Below are 26,335 nucleotides of genomic sequence, written 5' to 3' on the forward strand. Positions count from 1 at the left end.
AGCATAAAGAAGTTTCCGTGGCGGTGACAGAGCAGAGTCCAGCAAATGCTGCAACGGCGCCCAGAACATGTGGTTATTGAGGCAGGCAAGTCGCAGATTAGAGATGAGTCACAAATGCAATATACCCTGAATAAACTGGCAAAGAGACTTGCAACTGATAGAGAAGCTTAGCGTGGTGACATACGAGATACGTTAGGAAGGGACAAGACAACTGTAGGAGAGTAGGGTCTGCAATCCTATGGTCACCCCAGATATTAGCTTCACTGGTTTACGACTTTCCCTGGCTGTGGGCCTGCTAATCAGACCCACAGCCTAGCTGTTCTCTCTCTAAATTGACATCCTTGTACCTTAGATGTATTTACCAATTGGTATTGCGTCACTCTTGTAAGTCCTTGTACAGTGTACCATAGGTACCCAGGGCATAAGTGAACCCAAGGCCTACCAGGGGCTGCAGCATGTATTATGCCACCCCTGGCTGGCCATCCAAATCTGACACAACTGGCTGATCAGTCAGCTGGGGCAAGGTCGTGTAATCACCCCTTGCTTAGGTATAGTATTCCTACATCTACCCTTGTATATAGACTCACAGTAACCTATAAGTCACTCCTATGGCAGGCCTTAACAATCCTGGAGGCAGAGTGCTTGGTTATGTGTGAGATGGTGCTCTAGCATGAGCTGAGCCGGTCTGCAGCTTTCGGAACCATGTCCTTATAGCTGTTCTTTGATATCACCATACCATATACTCTTAAGTGCATTATAATCCTCGCGGTTAATGCTAACTTTGGTTTGGCTTTATCCAAACATGTTGTGTAAGGTGTCATATGCTTTGGAATACTACCCCCTCGCCAATTCTGCCGAATGGGGTAGCATTCCACCCTTCTAGAGGGAGAAGACATGTTGTTGCTGACTACCCCGGTTAAAGTTAACCAGAGCCCCAGCGTCACAAAATGGACGCTGCTGCCACCGACACAAGTCTGACCTCCTGCTGCTGGGAGTCCTTCCAGTCACGGAGGTTTGGACAATAGGTTTCTTGCCTGGGGAGGTGCGAGCACCACCCCAGACAGGACTTTGTGTATTGGGACAGGGAGGGCTGAATTGAATGAGACACTGCCTGGAGCACCCTAGGTGGTCCATGCATACCCCGGTTCAAACCAGTTGCTGGGGCACTCCACCCCCCCCGCTATGCTGTGAAACTGGACAAGGGAAAGGGGGTGTAACCACCCCCTTCCTGGTCCCACCCGTAGGAGAGACCTAGAAAGTAATCCAGCCCCTTTTTAGTTGTATAAAGGTAGGTGCTGAGTCCTGAGACTTTAGATTAATACTGAATTGACACGAAACTCAGGACCTTCGACGTTCTGCTGAAAACTGAAGAATCTCCCTTGTGGCCAAGGAGTGACCACCCTGGGCAACCAGCCACCATCCAGCAAATCAACGGCTTGCTTTGTCGACGTTCCCGCCGGAAACCGGCACACAGAGCCTGACAAGAGCCAGACTTCCAGACCTCTCTGACCCTCTCTTCACGAATGCAGCATAGCTGGGATCCGTGGAGGCGAGGAGACACGTGGGACCGGACATCTTGAAAAGCCTGCAACTTGCTACCTGTGCAGCTCATGAGGCACCCTCGAAGCTGTGCACTGGGGATTGAGAAGCCCCACTCCCAAGCATCATCTGCAACGAAGATCAGCCCCTAACACTCGACGAGTTCTGCGTGGGGCCCTTCTGCCTTTGTTCTGCTCGACTCGTTGTCCGGTCGCTAGCCCGTTGGCTAGTAGCCTCTGTGACGACAATCCTTTTGAATTACACCGCTGGTCTGGTTGCTCCAGACCAGCCCCTGCTTCCCTGAAAAGGTGAAGCCCCTCAGACCTTGCTGGTCTGCACCAGAAGCCTTCTTTGAATTCTGCGTGGGTCGCCTTTGCCAAGGCTTGTTGACTCCAATCCGGAAGTCGACTCCTCCATCCGCGAGATCCTGCGTGGGACAGCTCGCATCCAGCTCCTGGTCGTCCTATACGCCTCCTGGTCCGCGTGGCTGAAGAGACCAGCTTCAAGCCAGCACCTGATTGCTCCTCGACGTAGTCTGATTCCTTCCTGGTTCCACGGGTCACTGGCTAGTGACCCAGACTCTGTCCCCTCTGCTTTCAGGTCCTCTTCATCCTAGATCCACCCTTGTATCCACCCCGACATCTTCCTCGTGGTCGCCTGCAGCATCTATCTTCAGGTCTCCATAGGATCCAACGACGAAACCCGACACCTCTTCACACCTATGCACCAGCCGTCCGTGGGTGAGGTAACGCGAGTACTTCGGTGCTCCCAAGGGTATTGACTATCCAAGTGTCTGGGTTTTTAGTTGTTTCCTCCAAAGTAAACCGAAAGTGTCCTAAAAACTTTTAAATCTGACTTCTAATTTCCCATTGACTTTGCATTGAATCCCGCGTGTGTGTGTAAAGACACTGCACGTGCCCGTGTGGGCCTCCTACTCCTAAACTATTGTTCAGATAGTGTAGCCCCAGAGATTCCCTAGGCCTCTCCTTTTCTCGTGACATGGTACTTATACCATTTTTTTTAGTATATGGTTTTGCTTTGCCCCTAGGGCCTAACCGTAAATTGCGCAACTTAACGTATGATAAGTGTCTTGTTATGTGCTTTGGCCTCTGACCTCATAAAGAGTTCAGAGGAGTGTGTTGAGAATAAATACATATATATTTTCTATATATCCTGTGCGGTGTCCTTTCATTTGGTATTCAAGGGGTTACATATGGTGAAACAGCTGGCTTTACACGCCCTCAAGAGTCTTTGAGCCTAAGACTGCTCTGTCCATGCTACAACTAGGATAGCAGGTCTATAAGGTTGACTTTACAACCACCACCATAAGGGTTGATTGGACTGGTGCAAGGTGATCACTAGAATAGTGAACATCATATACCAGGCCAACTTCTCACAGTGGGCAATGCCCAAGTGCACTACAAGTACTAATGTGTAAGCCACTCCTAAAGCGGGCCTTAGAGCCCTAAGTCAGGGTGGATTATATTACATTTGAGGGCACATTCGCATGAGCAGATATGCCTCTGTGATGATTAGTTCCATTCCTTTATAGTGATCAGAAAGCCATGTTAAAGGTATGTACTGGGCACTGGTCATTGAGTTACTCAGCTACATAATGTCTTCACAGAAAATACTGATGTTTGGTATCACATTTCTTTTCTTAATTGTTATATAATGGAACTACGCATGCCTTTACCTCATTGGCAATACAACAAACACGTCGTTCCTACGTGTTCCTTCAGCACCCAAGTTGTTAGAATGACTTGCCTTAGGGAAGCGCTGAAATTTGGATTAGTAAAATGTACTATTCCAACTCCAGTTTGTGCAACAGTAGGGAAGGTGCTGAACTTAAATCCGAAACAGTCCAACAAAGTGTTCCATAAAGCAAGTTGTTGAAATAACTTGCATGCTAAAGGAATGCATGGTAACGATGCGTTTGCATTCGTTCTCATGGTGTAAAGACACTGCGTTGTTCCGACTGCATGGTAAAAGGTTTCCCCATCTCAATAAATCTGTACTGATGTCAGTACCAGATTGATGAAGACATGCACCTAGAGGGACCAGCCTGGCGCCACAGACCTGTTAATGACCCTCTGCAGGTGAGAGGCCTGGAAAAATGCTTGTCTGGAGGAAGATGATCAAACCTCCAGCAGGATGGTTGGTGAATTTAGCATATCAAGGCCAGCGGCTTCAAAACCTTTGCCGCATTTGATATGCAACCCTGCCTTACCCCGGAACTGGGGAATGCCACCCCCTGCCCTGAGGCCCATTTGTCTCCAGAGCAGGTGGCAAATCAGATAGTCAGAAGGAGTGTCACACAGGCTAGGCAAGATCCTAAGTTGGACAACCTGAAGTGGACAGCGGAAGAAGGGTTTCACCATCTTGGTTTTGGTGGAACTAGGAACTTTGATTCAGGATTATGCCCTCTCGTCACAGGAAATGATCATATAGGGGATGTAGACACCCCATGGGTGAGTTACCCATTGGCTCCTTCTCTACACTCCTGTAAATGCCCAATAATTCAGTATTTAGGGGTCCCCAAAACCAGAGTAGCAGATTTGTCCACCTGGGAATAGAAGGACAAAGGAGAGCAGCCATGGCGAGAACTGAGGACTTTTATGCTGAACTTGACACCAAACCCTGCCTTGCTGCTGGTACCTCGACAATTGCACTGACCTGACTCGTTCAAAAGCTGTTCATCCTCACCATCTCTTGGAGGACTGTCCAGCTCTTCTCCAACCAAGTAATATTCCTGTTTGGTGGAGGCGCCATCCCCCTTCAGCTGCAGGCACCGACTGTACTGTACTGGTCCGGTACTCTGTTTTGCTGGCCATCTGGTCCACTGAGGGAGCATCTCACCAGGAGGAGTTCACCATGGTTCCAGGAGGTCAGCCCCGTCTCTTCAACGAGTTTTGAGATGCTAGACCCTCCAGGAGCCTCCCAACACCAATGCCCTGGGTATTGGCGCATTTGCCGCAACCAAGGCTTGTTGAGTGTCCATCCATACACCACAGCTGCAAAGACTGACCTGACGGCAAGAGACTTTATGATCAATGAGGCCCACACTAAGAGTGGCTTTTCTGCCCTGTTTTCTTCTCCTCTCCATGTCACCCTAGAACCGTAAGAGCCTCTAACTCCAGCAACCCGTTGGACAAAACACAGCTGCACCTGAGCCCCCTAGCCTGTGTCCATGGACACCATCTGTGTCGCTTGGCCCCAGAGAACCTCACGAGCCGAACCCCCCTTTTGGTTCTGCTGGACTTGTCCTCACTTGCAGCATTTTTGGTACCCGTACCCTTCCCTTGACTTTGACATGTAGCTCTCGTGAACACCAATACGACCAGCAATTCTAAACCCTAACACACCAGGGCAGTAAAACCAAACTGCTGGTGGTTCTTTGTTCCTTGGCCCCTAAGCACCTTAAGTCCTAAAAGGAACCTTCAACAACCATTTGCAAGTATATGTATGCAGTATAGGTTTCTCCCATAGGATAACATTGCCCCATTCGAGGCTCATACCTTAAAACCCGTTATTTGAGCATTTCGATGTTTTACTGTAAAATCCATATCTCCAAAAGTACTTACCTGATTCAATGATCTTGGTGTCTAAAATTATTTAAAAATCAGTGTTATTTTTCCAAATTGGTCTTGGATTTTCTTCTTTGTGTGTCTCATTCTACTTATTCTGTGTGTACAACAAATGCTTAACACTGCCCTCTGAGTCGCCTAAGCTGCTCAACCACAATACCACAAATAGAGCACTTTGGATTATTAACCCCTTGCATGCTCGTGACAGCAGGGAGCCATCACGCGTCACGATGGGCGTGTGCGGAGGACGGCCCCTGGCCATCCAAATCCCGCCCACTAATTAAAATCCCGGCACAGAGCAAAAATTTGCGCAGCATGCAAGGGGTTAATGTAAGCCTTATGAACCAATAAGGGTCATCTGGACTTTTTGCATGGTGTGCCTTAACATTGGCACTACAACATAAAACGCCAGTTTCCTGCAGGACTCCATAAGACAGCAAAGGTGTGAGTGAGGCTTTTGACTTTCTTTGTACTGTCAACTATTTCGAGCTTAACAGTCGCCCTTTTGCACCAATGGATTTGCAGAGTACTCCAAAAAATGAACATTTCTAAAGATTGTGTTGCAAGCATGCTTTAATTTATTAATGTTCATGTTGTACCATTGTTGCCATTGACCAGTTTGCTTTGTCATTTACCACATCCTGACAAACAAACGTTTTACTTTACTACTGTAGTAGACTCCTTGTTGGCTGAATCAAGTGGTTACATTTATGAAGATTCGTGAGATTTGGATTAAAAATTGCTCCTTTTATTTTTAAATTTTCTAAGGAGAGCACCCAATATCTAGATGATGGGCTCAGGAAAAATATGCTTTTTCTATTAATCTGTGTCCCCACTATTTTAATAAATCAGCCATTGAAACAAGTATGATTGAAACATTTTTGCATACGTTATTTGTTCAGGTTGTTTCTTTAATGGAAGAAGTGCAACAAAAGGATAAAGATAAAGAACAGGTCCTCGACGAGAAGAAAGATCTTGAGCAGAGACTCACTTCTGAGATTCAAGTGCTTAAAAATCAGCTGAAGGCCATTCAGTCCATATTGGAATCTGTGGAAGGTGAAAAATGTGAAGCTGTGCAGAAACTCGATGATCTACAAGAGGTGGTGGCTGGTTTAACACAAGACATAAATAAGCTGCAACAAAGGCAAGAAACTCTCCAAATAGAGAGGGACCAACTCACTGAGGATGTGCAAGAGAGACTTGAACAGGTAAGTGGTTTATAAAAAATAAATTATCCTTTTGTAAGTACATAAAACATCTTTTAAGTATTAAGTCTCTGCCTGAAGTTTGTTGTACGAGTACATATCATATACTGAAAAGCAGTTGCAGCATAATTTTCTTTGAAAAATGTATAAAAGGCAATGTTATTCAATCCAAAACGTATTTTTGCAGAGACTCAGCTGCACTAAATCTATACTCCTCATTAATGATTTGAAAAAGTGCCACATGCTTGTAAAATCAGATGTACATATTTTCTAATTGTATTTGAAATTGTAAATAAAGGGTTCAGTCTGCACACAACTGACGTTCCTCACAAAGTCTCCTACTATAGTATTGTTTGACATTTATGTTTTCCTTCTAGTAAGTTATAGACATCCTTTGAATTCCTTATTTGCATGGACTGCATGTCCAGACTTTCTTGGAAAGCCACCTGCCTGGTAAATGTTACTCCAGCTAAAATAATGAGCAACCCAAGGCTCCGATCATCCGATTGTAAAGCTATATTACATCACAGCAATGTTGTACCCAAGGTACACTTACCTTTTTCTTTCAACATGCCCACCTGCAAGGAAATTCCTCTTTGTTTGGTCACTTATGACGCTGCTGGTTTTTTAAATCGAAGTACACTGAGGCCTGCTAACCAGACCTCAGTGCCCTGGCTCTAAAAGGTGTATGTTACATTGGCTATACCCAATCGGCATTATATGTCCTTGGTTACATGGTACCTTAGGTACCCTGAGCATGTAAGTTAATCACACCTGGGGTTGCAGCACTGGTTGTGCCACCCTGGGTATGACCGATGTAAAACAAGTCTCAGTTAGCCATTGCAGACTAGAAGAGCAGTTTTAAATTGCTAGCCCGGCTTTGCTATTTATACCAGTGGCAAGGCCAAACCTCCATCATTAAACATGTACAAGTCACCCACATGGGAGGCATACCAAGCCCAAAGACAGGGTGCAGCATATTCCAAGGGCATGAGGAAATAGAAATTTTACGTGACCAGTGTGTCCCCTACACGCATCCTATGTATGTACCTATTCCCCATGTATGTCCATGTCATCATGTAATTCCCTTCTCATGCCTGTAATAATAATGCCTCCGCATTTCCGTCCAATTTTAGCATGTCAGTTATTAGGCCCTCCATGAATGAAACGTTAATTCTGCACTGAGGCCTATGTTGCCAATGCATTTACATGGTACACGTTTAAAAGTCGAGATGAACGTTTTTGTGGCACAGCCGAGCCAGTACCCGAATTCAGGCTCCAAGCCTCCTCTGACTCTGAAAGCTGCAGAATTTTTATGTATCCCTGACCTCTACCTTACTTCCTGCTCAGCCGAGAGGTGCCCAGCCTGGCCTGCCAAAGACGGTATTTTGCCTACAGTTATCTGCTCCGCTCCACAGAAAACACATTCCAGTCTAGTGAAAGGGATAAACATATTTCGCCTGCAGAAGATAGGGCCTAGCCTTTCTGTCTCCATTCAAGTGATTTACAGAACCCGTTTCCATAGAAGGCCCATGGCCCCCACGCAATGCACAAAGAAATATATGCACACACTAGCATTTAGTGATGAGCAGCCTTTGCTCGAGCGACCTTTACATCAGACGATACATCCTCCAAACACAGAATCAGATATGCCAAAGGTGCAGGTCGTTCTGACATCCCAGACTCCTCTACTAGTGCTAAAGTCAGCTCCCCCCAGCTTCCTCCAGTTACACGTCAATTTCACGTCATGACCAGTTTTGTGCGCACAAGTAGGGTAAAGGTTCCTGCTGACCATGCAGACCTCCTCTATGCATCCACACACCTATGACTCACCAAGTGAACACCCACGTGTACGCCTCCTTACACGCCTCTTTTACGCCCATGTGCTCTTATCTCTCTCTCTCTCACTTGCTCCGCCTGGAGCGCTCCGCCTTCTCTATTCAATTCAATGTATGTTTTAACTATATATAATGTGTTTTGTGAATAAAGATCCAGATGACGATCCTTCCTGAACCTTAGTGGTGATGGAACCCGATTCTCCAGTAGCTCGAGCTATTGCATTAAAGCACTTTTGAATCGGACACCACGGACTCTGCCTCTCATTTTATGAGCAATCCTTATTAATGTATAGAAATTATGACAGGGTAATCAATTATTTACCACATTAATCTGGCGCCCGAATAGGGACAAGTCCCCTTCCCCACGCGCCGGCGATGTAGGTCCAGCCCCCTGACCCCTTCTATAGCCGTGACGGACTTCAAGTGTACACGACAGCGGGACTTCCTGCCTACTCCCTCAGGCCACGGAGGAGACGGAGACTGCGATCAGGCATCCACACGAGGCGGTGAGGATTGCGGACCATCCCGACCAGAGCCCAAGCCGAGAGAGCAAGGTCCGAGGTATCCCGAGGCCCACCTGTTCCGAGGCGCATGTGTTTTACTTGTTCAGACAGTAAAAATGCAAAACTATCATTTTTACTAGGGAAAGGCTTGGTCGCCTCATTGACGAGTAAAGAATTACACGCTGACACCTTGGCTATGCTGAACAGTGCAACCAAAGTTGATACTCCAAGGTATCAGCAACTCATTACACTAACCTTGCATTGATTCTCAAGTCGAAATTAATGTAACACCTATCTGAAAGAAACAGGTTAGTGTTAGATTCCTTACCTTAGAATATCCCCAGGCGTCAGACTGAATCTGAATTTATTTTTTTTGTCAGCAGTACCCTTGCGTGTCGGTTGGTGTCATCTGCGGCTCTGCGTCCGTCGTCGTGATCGCCGGGATGACGTCGTCGGAGTACTTAGACGCCGCCTCGCACGCTAACGTCAGTTCTTCTTTTTTCCGCGCCAGCAAGCGCAGATCCGGGAAGGGCTAGTTCCCTAGTCATTTTTTTACTAACTTTTTGGCTATTTTGGCTATTCTTTTTGAGTCGATATCGACTCCTGGTTCCGGTAGGGATGCATGGATTCAAGCCGTGCAACGCCTGTCACCGCCTGATGTCGGTGACCGACCCCCACCGCCGGTGTCTCTACTTCCTCGGGCCGACCACGACGACAAGTCGTGCCCCGACTGCCAGGCTTTGAACTTGAAAGCTAGGCGGGAGCGGTCCAGTAAGCTCCTCGAGATCCGGCAGTCGGCTCCGCACCAGTTACAGTCCCGTTCGAAGAGGAAGTCGACAGACCGGTCGCGGAGCCGGAGCCCGCACCATTCGTTGGGCTCCAAGTCCTCACACTCAGGTAAGTCAAGGCACTCTAAAAAGAAGTTAAAGAGGCGACATCGCTCTTCCAAATCCCCTCTCCGGTCGTGTGATGCAGCTGAGGGTTTGGGTGACACCACCCCCTCGGCTCCACTGGAGCCGCATGGGTCTCATACGACCCCATACCCTCCGGTCTCTGGGCTGCATGCGGCGATACGTGATTGGCCATGAGGATTCACTTCCCTCCGTCGAGGCCTGTTAGTGCGCCTTCGGGCCCGCAGACTAGGGGCCCTGGCGGGCCTGCGGCTTCGGCCCCAGCGCCGTTGGGGCTTCGGTCCCAACGCCGCAGGGCCCCAGGTGATCCAGGCCTGGATCCCGGTCGACGCCAGTTGACCTCACAACTCCTCCGCTGGCGCCGACCCCGACCCCAATGGTGTCGCTCCCGGCGCCGTGTTCGGATAACACCGTCCCCAGTTTCATTCCGGGTCTGGCGTCGGTGGATGGGCAATTCATCTATGACCCGGCTCCGTCATTTCAGCTGGTTTATCAGGACACAGATGAGAGGGAGGACTGGGAGGGGGCTGAGGACCTTCTGGCACATCAGTGCCAGTTAAGTCAGGACTGGGCAGATTAGCTGGGGGAGGCCAGTGGTCTGGATGCATCGCCTGACACTGGATTCATCGCATCTCCCTCCGTGGCTACAGAGGAGGGTGCTACCTATGGTGTGGTGTTGCGCAGGGCAGCCAAGGCCGTTGCTCTTGAGCTCCCTTCTGCGGCTGTGAGAACTAATTTCCTCACCGAGGTCCTTCAGCCGCCAGTAAGCTCTTCGGAGTCTATGCTGCCGATTATTGAAGCCCTCCCGGACGTTCTGCTGGGCACTTGGTCCAAGCCCTCCACAGTGCCCCCTGTAGATCGGAACTCGGCCCCGAGCCACCGCCCGGCTCCTAACGACCCCTGCTTTCTGTCCGTTCACCCTACCCCTGAGAGCCTGGTGATCCAGGCCTCTCGGTACCAGACCGCGTACCTGACTGCTCCTCCAGATCGGGAATCCAAAAGGTTTGACCAGTTTGGAAAGAAACTGTTCTCCTCAATGAGTTTGGGGTTGCGGTCTATCAACACCGCTTGCCTTTTGGCCCGTTACACCCACTCCTTGTGGGACACGGTTGCGGACATGCTGCCCCAGTGCCCGGAGGAGGCCCAGGCACGGCTCGCCCAAGCACTTGCTGAGGGACGAGATGCAGCACGGTATTCAATCAGATGTGGACTTGATACAACGGAGGGCAGAGCGATTTACACAACGGTGGCGATCCGTCGCCACGCCTGGCTGAGGTCCGCCAATTTTTCAGGGGATGTCCAGTCCACACTCATGGACATGCCCTTCGATGGCCGTCGCCTTTTTGGCGACAAAGCAGATAGTGTGCTTGAGCGTTTCAAGGACTCCAGGGCTATGGCCAAATCCTTGGGGATGTTGGGCCAGCGCCAGCAGACTTCTGCTTTTCGCCCCTTTCGTGGCCAAGTAAGGGGCGCCCCCACATGTTCGTCCAGCCACAGGCTGCAGAACCAACCTCAGCGTGGTTGTGGGAACAGCCGTGGCAGTGCAGGGGGACAGAGACCTGGTCAGTCCACATCCACTCCCGCTGCATCTGCCTCAAAGCCTTCCTAGTCCGAGCCTTCAGGCCCATTCGACGCGAGTGGGGGGCAGGGTCCGCCATCACCTCCTCCACTGGCGTACCATCACTTCGGATAGGTGGGTGCTGCAGATCGTCCGAAGGGGCTACTCACTCCCCTTCGAGGCGACCCCTCCAGCCATGCCACTGCAGTACCACTGCATATTGGGGGATCACTTGCAACTTCTGCAGGAGGAAGTTATGGCCCTCTTGGCCAAGGGGGCCATCGAAAGTGTTCCAGAAGAAGGACGTGGTTGCTACTCCCACTACTTTCTGGTACCCAAGAAGGGCAAAGGAGGCCTACGCCCTATCTTGGACCTCCGGTGCGTCAACGGCTTCCTCCGGAATGAGAAGATCAAGATGCTGACTTTAGCTTGGGTCCTGGCTGCCCTAGACCCTGGAGACTGGATGGTAGCCTTGGACTTGCAGGACGCATATTTCCATATCCCTGTCCTGCCGGCCCACCGGCGCTACCTGCGGTTCACGGTAGGCCACAAGCACTTTCAGTTTACTGTGCTCACCTTTGGCCTTAGCAGCGCCCTTCGGGTGTTCAAGGAAGTGATGGTGGTGGTCGCAGCTCACCTGCGCAGATCAGGGGTTCTAGTCCTCCCTTATCTCAACGACTGGTTGTTAAAGTCCTACCTCCAGACTACGGCCGACCTCCTGCATTTGCTGGAGTTCTCCATCAATGTGTCGAAGTCGCACCTGATTCCCTCTCAGATGCTCCTCTTCATCGGAGCGGTTCTGGACTTCTGCGCAGTTTCGGGTTTATCCTCCCGAGCAGCGGGTTAGGGATATTCAGGCTCTGATTCCGATCTTTCAGCGTTTATCCCGAGTTTCGGTCAGGTTGACGCTGCGGCTCCTGGGGCTGATGGCCTCCTGCATCCTACTGGTGCATCACGTCAGGTGGCGGATGCGGGCTCTGCAGTGGGTCCTGAAGTTTCCGTTGGCACAGCATCAGGGCAACCTATCTGACCACGTCCTGATCTCGGAGGGCACTGCGAGACAGTTGCAGTGGTAGCTCACGGACTGCGATTGGGTCAGTGGCAGATCCCTCTCCCTTCCCCAACCGGAGCACGTAGTGGTGACGGATGCGCCTTGCATGGGATGGGGGGGCCACATGGGAGAGGCGGAGATCATAGGCCTCTGGACTACGGCGGAGTCTCGGCCCCATATCAACCTTATGCCCTGTGGGCGATCCAACTTGCACTGAAGGCATTCCTTCCCTCTGTCTGGGGAAGTGTAGTGCAGGTGTTCACGGACAACACCACCGCCATGTGGTACTGCAACAAACAGGGCGGGTGGGGTTGTGGACCCTTTGTCAAGAGGCTCTGCACCTCTGGACATGGCTGGAACACCAGGGCATCACCCTGGTGGTTGAAAACCTGCCAGGTTCTCTGAACGCAAGGGCGGATTAACTCAGCTGCCGGTGCATCATGGATCACGAATGGCATCTCAACTCTGATGTGGCGCAAGCTCTCTTTCGGCAGTGGGTAGAGTCTTGGTTAGATCTATTCGCCACAGAAAAGAACGCGCAATGTCATCAGTTCTGCGCGTTGGAATCTCCAAGGCGGCACTCGTTCTGCGACGCTTTTCGTCGCGAGTGGAGCTTTTCCGCCTATACCACTAATGCCCAGAGTATTGAAGAAGATCCGTCGCGACCGGGCCCAAGTCATTCTTGTGGCTCCGGATTGGGCACGAAGATACTGGTATCTCAAGCTACTCAGCATGTCAGTCGATCCCCCGATTTGTCTGCCTTTTCAGGAGGACCTTCTGTCGCAGCAGCAGTCTCCACCTACATGCATGGAGATTGAGTAGCGAAAGTTGAGGCCACTTGATTTGCCTCCTGAAGTCTGTGATGTGATTCTAGCAGCCAGGCTTCCATCCACAAAAAAGGTTTACGCCTGCAGGTGGAACAAATTTGTGGCATGGTGCACGGCAAAGGCAGTGGATCCATTTCTGCCACCCTTTCAGAGGTTCTTCTCCTCCTTCTTTCTCTTGCCCAGCAAGGCTCTGCTCTGGGCACTATCAAAGGCTATCTCTCGGCCATTTCAGCTTTCTTAAGGTTTCCTGATCAGCCTTCTCTTTTCAAGTACTCGGTTGTAAATAGATTCTTGAGGGTATCACACACATGTCTCCTCCTGTTCCCTTCTTGATGCCTCAGTTGGACTTGAACTGACTTATCTGATGCGCGCTCCCTTTTAGCCACTTCATAACTGTCCTCTTGGTCTTCTGACTCTTAAAACTGCATTCCTGGTTGCCATCACCTCTGCCAGGAGAGTGAGTGAGCTCCAGGCTCTGTCTTCTAAGCCTCCTTTTTTCTCTGTCCATCTGGACAAAGTTGTTCTGAGGACTCGACCCTCTTTCCTGCCCAAAGTGGTTACAGCCTTTCACATCGAACAGTCCATCACCTTGCCCACCTTCTTTCCGACTCCGCATCCCTCGAAAGAAGAAGAGAGGCTCCACCGTCTGGACCGAAAACGTGAGCTCACCTTTAATCTGGACACACCACACACCAGTTCCGAGTAGACGACCAGTTCTTGGTTACGTGGGCGCTAAGAAGGGACGGGCGGTGCACAAACGGACCATCTCTTGGTGGGTCGTGTTGTGCATCAAGGTCTGTTATTCCTTGGTGAAAAAGTAGCCTCCTGTGGGGCTGCACACCCATTCCACTCGGGCCAAGACGGCTACTACTGCCCTGGGTCGGGGAGTCCCCTCGCAGGACATCTGTCAGGCAGCTACGTGGGCCTCGCTGCACACGTTTGCTAAGCACTACTGACTAGACAGCCAAGTTGGAGAGATGGCTTTTTCGGCGGTTCCGTTCTTCAAGACTTTCTGGTGTGATTTTGGTTCGCAGACTCACCACCGGGGTGGGTATTGCTGGGGTATCTATTGTAAGGTAAGTGTAGGAGAGTAGGGTCTGCAATCCTATGATCACCCCAGATTTTTGCTTTTTGCTTCACTGGTTTACGACTTCTCTGGCTGTGGGCCTGCTAATCAGACCCACAGCCTTGCTGTTCTCTCACTAAATTGACACGTGTACCTTAGGTGCATTTACCAATTGGTACTGGGCCACCTTATCAGACCCTGTAACTCAGGGCATAGGTGTACCCAGGGCCTACCAGGGGCTGCAGCATGTATTATGCCACCCCTGGCTGGCCATCTAAATCTGACACAACTGGCTGCACGACGGCTGGGGCAAGGTGGTGTAATCACCCTTTGCTTTAGATATAGTATATCTATATCTAACCCTAAAATGGACACACAGATTCCGATCAGTCACTCATATGGCAGGCCTTGACAATCCTGAAGGCAGAGTGCTTGGAATCGTGTGAGATGGTGCTCTGGCATGAGCTGAGCCGGTTTGCAGCTTGCGGAACCAAGTCCTAATAGCTGTTCCATGATAACGCATACCATATACTCTTAAGTGCATTATAATCCTCACGGTTATATGCTATCTTTGGTATCGCTTTATCAAAACATGTTGAGTAAGGTGTCATACGAATTGGAATACTAACCCCTCGCCAATTCTGGTGACGGGGTTAGCATTCCACCCTTCTAGAGGGACACGACATGTATGTAACTGTGAACCCCGGTTAAAGTTAACTCAAGCCTCAGCATCACAAAATGGATGCTGCCACCACAAACACAAGTCTGACCCCCTGCAGCTGGGAGTCCTTCCAGCGAGGGGAGCTTGGACAAAGGGTTTCCTGTCAGGGGCGGTGCTAGCACCATCCCAGACAGGGTTTTGTGTATCCTGGGTAGGCAGGGCTTTAGAGGAAGGTGACTGCAAGTGGCACCCCGGTGCTCACTATGCATCTGCCGGCTAGAACCAGTTCCAGGGGCACACCAGCCCCTGAGCTGGGGAAAGTCCGGCATGGGAGAGGGGTGTAACCACCCCCCTTCCTGTTCCCACCCATGGGCAGGACCTAGTCGCGTGCCAGCCCCTTTTCCTAGTATAAAGATAGGAGCGGGCCCCCTTCCAAATTAGATCATCTTTGAATCCTGAAACTACTTTCTACGAAAGGAACTCTCGACTTCTTCTCAAGATTTCTCCCTTGTGACTAAGGAGTAGTCACCCTGCACCCGCAGGCCCCATCCAAGAATACTGCGGTTTGCTGCACGTCCTTCCTCCGGAATCCGACTGACCAGCTCGACGAGACCCGGCTTCCCTGGCACCTCTGACCTCTACCCACATCGTCAGCTCAGCTGAGATCCGTGGGTGCGACGAGACCTCGAGGGACCGGCCATCTTCAAGACTGCACGACGCTTGCCCAGCACGACCGCCGAGGGATCCTTGAGTGAGTGCTTTGGGTCCGAGAAGCCCCAACCCTGAGCAGCTCCAGCACCGAAGTTCAGCCCTCCAGCATCCACCAGATCTGCGTGGGGCCCTTCTGCTTTTTGCTGCTCACCGCGTTGTCTGGCTACTAGCCCGCTGGCTTGTGGCCTTCCCGACGACGAACGACGACATCAACACTGCTGGTCTGGTTGCTCCAGACTGGGTCTTGCTCCCCTCCAAAAGAGGAGCACCCCGGACCCTCCTGGTCCACTCCAGATGCCATTTTGAGTCCACCGCGTGGGCTTGCATTTGCCAAGACTTGTTGCCCAATCCTGGGTCGAGCGACGTCGACCGCAGATACCATCGTGGGACAGCTCGCACCTCCATCCTGGTCGCCGACAATGCTTCCTGGTCCGTGAGACTGCAGAGCCCAGCGTCGCCCACTCACCTGGTCGAGGTGACTCCATCCGGTGCCAACCTGGTGCCCATCTAATCACTGGCTAGTGATTCAGAACTTGGTCCCCTCTGCTTACAGGTGTCTTCCATCTCCGATCCAGGCTTGGATCCATCCGAATCTCTTCACTGGCCGCCTGCCAGCAACTTCTTCTTTCAGGCTCCTGGTTCGTCAACGAGGGTTTCCGACGACACTTGAACCCTATGCAGCCGCAGCCCTTGGGCTAGGTAAACCGAGTACCCCGGTGCTCCAGCGTAGAACAACTCTCTAAGTGCCTAGATCCACTTTCGTTTTTGACCTACCTAGTCGGGTTCGCCCAAGAACACTAACTTTTGCCTTTACTAGTATCGATAGACTTTGTCCCGCATTCCGCGTGAGAGTGCACACTCTGCACCCGAGTCCCCTAGGCCTCCTGCTAGTAATCTGAAGGTGCAGTAGTCCAGTCCTAGCGATTCCAAACCCTATAAGATTAGTACTTACCTGCTAGTAATTTCGCATTCCACTTTTAGAGTATATGGTTTTTCGTGCCCCTCGGGCATTTGTGTAAATTGTGCAACTTAAAGTATTTTCGCAAGAGTTTTGTTGTGTGCTTAGTACCCTGTCCTCATAAAGAGTACAGGGCTGTTGTGATCTAAATAAATACTGTTTATTTTCATAACACTTGTGTGGTGTCCTTTCACTTGGTGTTCAAGGGGTATATGTGATGGTATAACAGCTGGCTTAACACGCCCTCTAGAGTTTAGCCCGAAGACTGCTCGTATCCATGCTACTAGGATAGCTGGTCTATAAAGGTTGACTTACAACCAATCATCAATAAGGGTTGTTTGGACTGATACATAGTGATCACTAGAATATTGAACATTATATATCAGGCCAACTTCTCACAGCATGGATCTGGGCAATCTTGTCCTCAAAGAACTCTCAAGTACAGAGTTCTTGAGAAGCTGGCTGCTTTCGAATAAGAGCTTGATGATCCGTGAATGATCTAACAATCGAGAAAATTTCTCTGGGGGCGTTGCTAGCTCTAGCAATCTTCTCGGCTAGGAAGATTCTTTTATGCTTTATGATCTGCTTCCTGTACTCTTTAAGAGCTTGACGATAGTTTTACTGTCACTGGAATAATCCAGTCTCCAGCGCCTCTCCAGCACCTTACAAGCAGATTTTAATTGACGTAATTCCTCCGAGAACCAGGGGGCCGCTGGCGAGGATCTGAATTTTTTTTCGGCCTAAGAGGTGCCAGGGTATCTAAATCCGTAGACGGGTGGGGGCAGCCTTCTTTAAGGTGGGCGTCAAGCGTGGATGATGTAATTTTGCTCCAATTTCTGCCAAGTTCTCTGGGGGAAGAGGGGGGTCTATCATAGCGGGTCATGGAAGTGGTGAAAGGAATTAGAAAATGGTCTGACCATGTAACCGGAATAGGATCTTCAATTCTCAACTCAGTGAGATTGGAACAGATTAAGTCCAGTGTGTGGCCGGCTCTGTGAGTAGGAAGGGCCACTAGCTGATACATATCACAGGCCAAGAGGGTAGATAAAAGATTTGAGCTCAAAGAGCAGGCAGGATCTTTTATGTGCAGGTTACAGTCTCCAAGGACAGTAAAGTTGGCGTAGCGAGTGCAGGCTTGAGTGATGTATTCCAATAATGGCCGGAGATGAATAGGGCTGGAATTGGGCGGGCGATATATCAGCAGGCCTGAAAAAGAGACAGACGCTGAAAGGTTAATACTAAAGGGGAGCCCCTCTATACTATCAATATGATCAAAGTGGGGGTAGGAGATGGTCCATTTATTTTTATAAATAATTGCCACTCCACCTCCCCTTCTCCCGCATTGGCGGTTGGCACAGATAATACTAAAACCGTCCGGAATCGCCAAAGTAATCGCGGGATTACTTTCCTCATTCAGCCAAGTTTCAGTTAAGATTAAGAGATCCCAGTTATTATCCATCAGGGATTGCTGAATATCGAGAGTGCTTAACCATAGACCTGCAGTTTATCAGGGCGGCCTTAATGGGAATTGTCAATGTAGGGTCACGGGAGAGAGGCAAGGCAGAGGACTTATTGGGCTCCCATAAGTTCATAGAGGAGAACCCACAGTGCCTACATGTTATGAGAGTGCCTCGAGGAACGACGGTATCCGCCCGGCAGTGAGAACAGCCCACTGGGAGAAGGGCAATAATTTCCTCTCGTGAGTAGGTAATTCTGGGCTGGCTGGTAAAATGGGCAGCATTCCCAGCCCTGGCCGCGCTCTGGTCGCGGACGGGCGCAGACGGGCTTCACTTTGGCGCGCCTTCGGCGTGCCCGCTGCGCGTCTGGGTGGGTGGTACCATTTTATGCTGTGGAGGGCGGGGGAGGTAAACAACTAGACCTCCACCCCAGTCTACCTCCAATATGGCCGCTGTGCTCCCTCTTCAGCGCCTAGTCGGCTGAGGGGAAGGAGACCGCCAATCAGGTAGGCATCAAATAACGAAGACCAGCAGTATTAAAAGCCTTTAAAAGCAATGTGCAAAATGGCAAGCAGTGTTTAAAAAAAATGCAAGTTCCTAGGTCTCCGGCTTCCGCCTCAAAGACCAGTTTAACAATCCAATCCAATCAATGTGCCAAAGTCACACCTGTGTCCTTCTCAGAAGCTCCTCTTCATCGGAGCGGTTCTCGACTCGGCGCAGTTTTGGGTTTATCCACCCGAACAGCGGGTCCGGGATATTCAGGCTCTCATTCCACTCTTTCAGCCTTTATCCCGGGTCTCGGTCAGGCTGACGCTGCGCCTTCTGGGGCTGATGGCCTCCTGCATCCTTCTGGTGCATCACGCCCGGTGTCGGATGCGGGCTCTGCAGTAGGACCTGAAGTTTCAGTGGGCTTATCAGGGCAACCTGTCCGACCATGTCCTGATCTCTGAGGGCACTGCGAGACCGCTGCAGTGGTGGCTCACGGACCGCGATTGGGTCAGCGGCAGATGCCTCTCCCTTCCCCAACCGGAGCACGTGGTTGTGACGGACACGTCCCTCCAGGGCTGGGGAGGCCACATGGGAGAGGCGGAGAGTAGAGATCTCTGGTCTCCGGCGGAGTCCCGGCTCCATATCAACCTTTTGGAGCTGCGGGAGATTCGTCTAGCACTGAAGGCATTCCTCCCCTCTGTCCGGGGGAGTGTAGTGCAAGTGTTCACGGACAACACCACCGCCATGTGGTACTGCAACAAACAGGGCGGGTGGCGAACCTTGACAGAGGAGACTCCCCTCTGGCACAACGGCCGCCTCCGGGGTCTGGCCACCCTGGCGGGATTCGCGGGATGGGATGCCATCGGCATCTCTAAGCTAGGGGATGTTATGGCCGGTGTGAGAAGGTGGCCTGATATGCAGTGCTCACTATTCTAGTGAACACTATGTATCAGTCCAGCAACCCTTATTGATGATTGGTTGTAAGTCAACCTTATAGACCAGCTATCCTAGTAGCGTGGATACGAGCAGTCTAAGGCTAAAGACTCGAGAGGGCGTGTTAAGCCAGCTGTTTACCACACATATACCCCTTGAACACCAAGTGAAAGGACACCACACAAGTGTTATGAAAATAAACAGTTATTTATTAAGTATCACAACAGCCCTGTACTCTTTATGAGGACAGGGTACTAAGCACAAACCAAAACTCTTACAAAAATACTTAAGTTAGCACAGTATATACAAATGCCCGAGGGGCACGGAAAACCATATACTTGAAAAGTGGAATGCGAAATTACTAGCAGGTAAGTACAGTACTAATAGCCTTTGGAATCGCTAGGACTTGACTATAGAATCGTTAGATTACTTCTAGGAGACCCAGGGGACTCGGGTGCAGAGTGTGCACTCTCACGCGTGATGCGGGACAAAGTCTATGGTAGCTAGGAATTGCAAAGTTAGTGTTCTCGGGCGAACCCGACCTGGTAGGAGGAAAACGAAAGTAGATTCTGACCCTTGGATAGTGAGGCTATGCTGGGGCACCGAAATGCCGAAGTTACCTAGCCCAGGGGCTGCAGCTGCATAGGACTCAAAAGACGTCGGGAATCCTCGTTGACGGACCAGGAGCCTGGAAGAAAGAAGTTGCTGGCAGGCGACCAGTGAAGAAAGTTTGGTGGATCCAAGCCTGGATCGATGGAAGATGACACCTGAAAGCAGAGGGGACCAAGTTCGAGACTAATAGCCAGTAGTCAGTGGGCACCAGGAGGGCACCGGATGGTAGCCACCTCGACTAGGTGAGTGGGTGACGCTGTGCTCGGAGATCTCACGGACCAGGAGGCGTTGTCGGCGACCAGGATGGAGGATCGAGCTGTCCCACGAAGATAGAAGCTGTCGGCGTCGCTGGACCCAGGATTGGGCAACAAAGCCTTGGCAAATTCAAGCCCACGCGGTGGACCTAAAATGGCGTCTGGAGTGGACCAGGAGGGTCCGGGGTGCCTCTCTTGAAGAAGGAAGCAAGGGCCAGTCTGGAGCAACCAGACCAGCAGCAGTGATGTCGTCGGGCGTCGTTCAGAAGGCCACAAGCCAGCCGGCTAGTAGCCAAACAACGCGGTGCACAGCAAACAGCAGAAGGGCCCCACGCAGATCGTGGAGATGCAGGGAGGCTGATCTTGGATGCTGGAGCTGCGCAGGGTTGGGGCTTCTTGGACCCCAAAGCACTCACCAGTGGAGGACACGGTGGGCTTGCAGTAAAGATGTCGTGCAGTCTTGGCGATCGTCGGTCCCTCGAGGTCTCGTCGCACTCACGGTTCTCAGCTTTGCTGTAGAGGTGAGTAGAGGTCAGAGGTGCCAGGGAAGCCGGGTCTCGTCGAGCTGGGTCGTCGGATTCGTGATGAAGGACTTGCAGCAGACCGCAGTGTTCTTTAGGATGGTGCCTGCGGATGCAGGGTGACTACTCCTTAGCCACAAGGGAGAATCTTGATGGAGAAATCTTGATGTCCTTTCGAAGAAAGTCGTGTCTTAATTCCAAAGATGATCTAATTTGAACAGGGGGTCCGCTCCTATCTTTATACTAAACAAGGGGGCTGACCCGGTGACTAGGTCCTGCCTATGGGTGGGACCAGGAGGGGGGTGGTTACACCCCTCTCCCCTGCCGGACTTCCCCAGGCCAGGGGCTGGTGTGCCCCTGGAACTGGTTCTGACTGGCCTATGCGTAGTGAGCACCGGGGTGCCACTCAGCAGTCACCTTCCTGAAAAGCCCTGCCTACCCAGGATACACAAAACCATGTCTGGGATGGTGCTAGCACCGCCCCGGACAGGAAACCCTTTGTCCAGGCCTCCCTCGCTGGAAGGACTCCCAGCAGCAGGAGGTCAGACTTGTGTCTGTGGTGGCAGCATCCATTTTGTGGAGCTGAGGCTTCAGTTAACTTTAACCGGGGTTCACAGTTACATACATGTTGTGTCCCTCTAGAAGGGTGGAATGCTAACCCCGTCGCCAGAATTGGCGAGGAGTTAGTATTCCAATTCGTATGACACCTTACTCGACATGTTTTGATAAAGCAATACCAAAGTTAGCATTTAACCGCGAGGATTATAATGCACTTAAGAGTATATGGTATGCGATATCATGGAACAGCTATTAGGACATGGTTCCGCAAGCTGCAGACAGGCTCAGCTCATGCCAGAGCACCATCTCACACGATTCCACGCACTCTGCCTTCAGGATTGTTAAGGCCTGCCATAGGAGTGACTGATAGGAATCTGTGTGTCCATTTTAGGGTTAGGTATAGGTATACTACACCTACAGCAAAGGGTGATTACACGACTTTGCCCCAGCTGTCATGCAGCCAGTTGTGTCAAATTTAGGAGGTCAGCCAGGGGTGGCATAATACATGCTGCAGCCCTGGGTACACCTATGCCCTGAGTTACAGGGTCTGATAAGGTGGCCCAGTACCAATTGGTAAATGCACCTAGGGTACATGTTGTAATTTAGAAAGAGAACAGCCAGGCTGTGGGTCTGATTGGCAGGCCCACAGCCAGAGAAAGTCGTAAACCAGTGAAACAAAAGCAAAAAATCTGGGTGATCATAGGATTGCAGACCCTACTCTCCTACAGCCGGGACGACGCTTAAATCGTTGCTGGAGCTGAGAGTGGAGTTTGACATGCCCCATACACAGTTTTTCCGGTACTTACAATTTCGCCATGCCCTGGCTCCGGATCTGGAGGGTCTGGGGTCCCTCCCTGAGTTTAGCCCTCTGGAGGCCCGTGTCTTTATGGGGGAGTTAGATACCAAAAAAAAATTCTTGCATCTATCAATCTTTGATCATACATTGCTCCTCTGATTTCTGCTCCCTTAAGGAGAAATGGGAGGAAGATGTTGGGCCGCTGGAGGAGGAGGATTGGAATGAGGTGCTGGCGAGTTCTAGAGGCGTAGCCATCTCGATTCACCTCCGGCTGATCCAATTTAAATACTTTCACAGAGTGTACTACACACGGCAGAGGTTGTGGAGAGCGGGACTCATCGCATCCCCAGAGTGTACTAGGTGTGGGAGTGAGGAGGGAACTTTCCTCCATACAGTGTGGAGTTGTGGACGCCTGGACAGGTTCTGGTGCGGTGTCTGGAATGGCCTAGATGAAGCGTTGGGTTGGGTGCTCCCGCGCACGCCGCGCTTGGGACTGCTGCATGTGCTGGAGGGAGTGGGAGGCAACTTGTACAAGAGGCACTTGTTACTATTGGGACTAGCGATAGCCAAGCGCGACATAGCTAGGGCCCGTCTCTTCTTGGAAGAGGTGCCTAGACTTCTGTATGGGGATGGAGAAGCCCATATTCCTGGCTCGCGGCTGCCCCAGCAAACATTATAAGATATGGAAGAGGTGGGCGGACCACAGGGGTATTTGGTTAGAGCCCCCGATAGAGCAGGATCCGGAACCAGACATATGAGTGTTCTTGTCGATCGGATGAGTGTGCGCAAGTGGCTTGAACAATCTAATGTCGTGCGGGGGGGAGGGAACAGGGTGTGAGGGAAGGGGGCAGTAGTTGGGGGGGGTGGTTCGGGGGGGGGGGGGGCTCTTGTTCACTTAAACTGTTCCCATTGTTTAGACTACAAAAGCAGTGACTGATTGTGGGACTGTACAAATGTATTGATTCTTGGCAGATTCCTCTGGGGTACAGAGAACTGTGGCTACTTTTGTGATCATTACAACAACAAAAAAACTTGAAGGTCTGCAAGGTTGAGAAAAAGAAGTGGCCACAAGAAAATATCACACACCACCATCACGACTAACGGTGAAGGGCCATCAGTTGTAAAGAAGTCCTATCAGCCCACCCATATGGCGGAACATCGTCATCTAGGACTTTTATCAGCAGGTTCTTATATGGCCAAGCCTGAATGTTAGTGCTTGGTGCCAATAGATCCAGAGTTGAAAGAAGATGTGTCCTCACTGAGAGTGGTACTGATAGAGTGCAGTGCTCAAAGAGATAAGTGAGTGATTAAAATGACGGTCAGGGTAGAAGAATCAAAAAAAATCTTCTGCCCTTCAGCCTTCTTGAGGCTTCCTGATCAGCCTTCTTTGTTCAAGTCCCCTATTGTCAACAGATTCTTAAAGTGCATCACTCATATGTTCCCTCCTGTTCCTTTCGTGATGTCCCAGTGGGACTTGAACCTGGTTCTAACTTACTTGATGTGCGCTCCCTTTGAGCCGCTTCATAACTGTCCTCTACGTCGTCTTAAACGTAAGACTGCTTTCCTGGTTGCCATCACCTCTGCCAGGAGAGTGAGTGAGCTCCAGGCTCTTTCCTCTAAACCTCCCTTCCTTTCTGTCCATCCGGACAAGGTTGTGTTGTGTACAAAACCCTCTTTCCTGCCCAAGGTAGTCACAGCCTTCCACATCGGGCAGTCCATCACCTTGCCCACCTTCTTTCTGCCTCCGCATCCCTCGAAAGAGGAAGAGAGGCTCCACCGTCTGGACCCAAAACGTGCGCTCTCATTCTATCTGGATCGCACATGCCAGTTCCGGGTGGATGACCAACTCTTTGTTGGCTACGTGGGAGCTAAGAAAGGACGGGCGGTGCACAAGCGGGCCATCTCTCGGTGGATCGTGTTGTGCATCCAAGCTTGTTATTCCTTGGCTAAGAAGGAACCTCCTGGTGGGCTCCGGGCCCACTCCACTCGGGCCACGGCGACTACCGCCCTGGGCCGGGGAGTCCCCATGCAGGACATTTGTCAGGCAGCTACGTGGGCCACGCTGCACACGTTTGCAAGACACTATTGCGTGGACAGCCAAGTCCGGAGGGATGGCTTCTTTGGCCGTTCTGTCCGCCAGGACTTTCTGGTATGATTATTGGTTCGCAGACCCACCACCGGGGTTGGTATTGCTGGGGTATCTATTCTAAGGTAAGGAATCTTTCACTAACGTGTCTCTTTCAGATGCACAAGTTACTACTTTTGTAACGATATATCTGTGAGACATTAGTTAGTGATAGATTCCTTACTGACCGACCCATCCTCCCCGTTCTGCGAACCGATATCTAGGGTTAAGGTCATCCCCTGTCAGGGCCCTTGTTTCAATGGCACCAGTGTTTGGTTTTTAACATGGCTATGCGCTTCTGGCGCGGAAAAGCTGTGTCTAAGAACTGACGTCAGCACGCGGAGGCGGCGTCTAAGTACTCCGACAACGTCATCACGGCGCCCACTACGGACGCGGAGCCGCACACGACGCCTACCGACGCGCAAGGGTACTGCTTCGCAAAAAATTTCCGGATCCTGTCTGACGCCTGGGGATCTACTAAGGTAAGGAATCTATCACCAACTAATGTCTCTTACAGATATATCGTTACACAAGTAGTAACTTGTGCTATAGTGCTATTGTCTCTTTCCTTCTTGTGGTACAATGGAACCTCTTAAATATTGAGAGCAGGTGAGACAATAGGATGTGCGAGATATTTTGTACTGTGTTGTCTGCGGTAGTCTTGCTTCTATTTCTGTTCATATGCCCATCTTTTCTCTGTTAATCAATTGGCTGTAAAACCAGCAGAGAATTGAGGTGACATGGACTTCATGAGAGGTTTTATTTGGTGAATTAAGCCCTTGTGTGGGACTGTATATTTTTGTTGAACAGTGTTCCACAATGTAGTTTCTAGGCTCTCCACTATATAGCGCACTACCAATATGTGTTTTTTTTATTTCTAGCTGTCTGATCTGAGGAAAGAACTGCAACAGAAAATAAATGAGAAAGAGGAAGTTCTGCGTGAGAAAAAAGAACAAGAGCTGAGATTGAAACAGCTTGAAGAAAGATTAAAGGTCAGCGATTCTGCACTGGAATCAGTGAAACTGGAAAATTGTGTAGATACTCAGAGACAGCAGGAAGTACAGGATAGCGCTTCTGATTTAGCAAAAGTGATAGCTGAGCAGGAGCAGGTACAAACCACTATGAAAGTGGAGAGAGACCAACTCCGTGACGAAATTGAAAGACATGTTACACAGGTGAGTCATTTTCATAAGAATGTGCAATTAGTTTTGTGCTGGACAAGACCTAGCTTCACAATAATGTAAGTTGTTGTCGCCACAATACTTTCTCATATTACGCGCCCTTTCACTCTACTAAGGGGCAAAGGCGTTAATACAAAATGAAGTACCCTCATGCAGAAAGCTATTAGGAGCCCCTAAGTCTCCAATATTTCACAGATATCCCCCCGAACCCCCCCAGAAGTGTTGGGGCCCCTCTGCATCGCAGGTACCTGTGGTTCACCCCTGGTAAGGAGAGCTATATGTTTGCGCCATAACTCTGCAAACATCCTTACTGACCACATTTACATTCTGTTGTTCTCCCAACTTCCCATTTAGTAGAGCCCACTGTTCTCTGGTTTCCTTCACGCTATTTGACACACTTGTTTTGATGTGGAAACTGCATTTAAAGATTGCTTCTGGTGTCTTCCAAAATTCAGAAGCTGGCCCACACCACATTTCTTCAGGGTAACACCCTCTGTGTAGATATATACAATTTATTTTGGAAAGGACCTTGAAGAACAACGTGCACTGTGATCAGGTGTTTTTGTAGCAAACGCTTCCTGGGAATTTCAGTAATTCAGCAAGGAGACAGTTTGTCAGTGATTTATTCTCTCTGGACAAATCCTCAAGTCCGGAGAAGAAATCACAAAGTATGAGACCTCTCGCTGAGGTACCATCACAGTGGACAACCCTATTATACTGCCAGTGTCTAACACATTATTCCAATGTATCATTGGAGTGTAGCACAATGGTTAAGACGTGATGATATGGCTTACCATAGCGTGTTTTCCTAATATGTTTTCAGAGCCTCCAGTTTCTTCTGCTTTTACTAGTGAGTTGGTTACAGACTACTCAAACTTTCACCTATAAACAAGGGTACAGCGGAGAGCTCCACCATATATTGCTACCAGATGCTACATGCTACGAAACAGCAAAGACTTGCTTTAATCCATGTGAGACAAATCAGGCCTTCCTG

At 50.3% G+C, this 26,335-nt stretch overlaps 1 protein-coding gene across 1 annotated transcript in view; it reads left to right on the forward strand.

Annotated features, from left to right (window-relative positions):
- The window catches only part of CENPE (centromere protein E), a 1,817,274-nt gene that overhangs the window by 1,214,896 nt on the left and 576,043 nt on the right, over positions 1 to 26,335 (forward strand). Inside the window, exons 40-41 of the mRNA XM_086962044.1 lie at positions 6,029 to 6,334; positions 25,042 to 25,335. Coding sequence (XP_086818170.1) covers positions 6,029 to 6,334; positions 25,042 to 25,335 — 600 coding nt within the window. The remainder of the gene's footprint in view (positions 1 to 6,028; positions 6,335 to 25,041; positions 25,336 to 26,335) is intronic.

The sequence above is a fragment of the Lissotriton vulgaris genome, chromosome 3_1, assembly GCF_964263255.1.
Source record: "Lissotriton vulgaris chromosome 3_1, aLisVul1.2, whole genome shotgun sequence".
NCBI lineage: Eukaryota > Metazoa > Chordata > Amphibia > Caudata > Salamandridae > Lissotriton > Lissotriton vulgaris.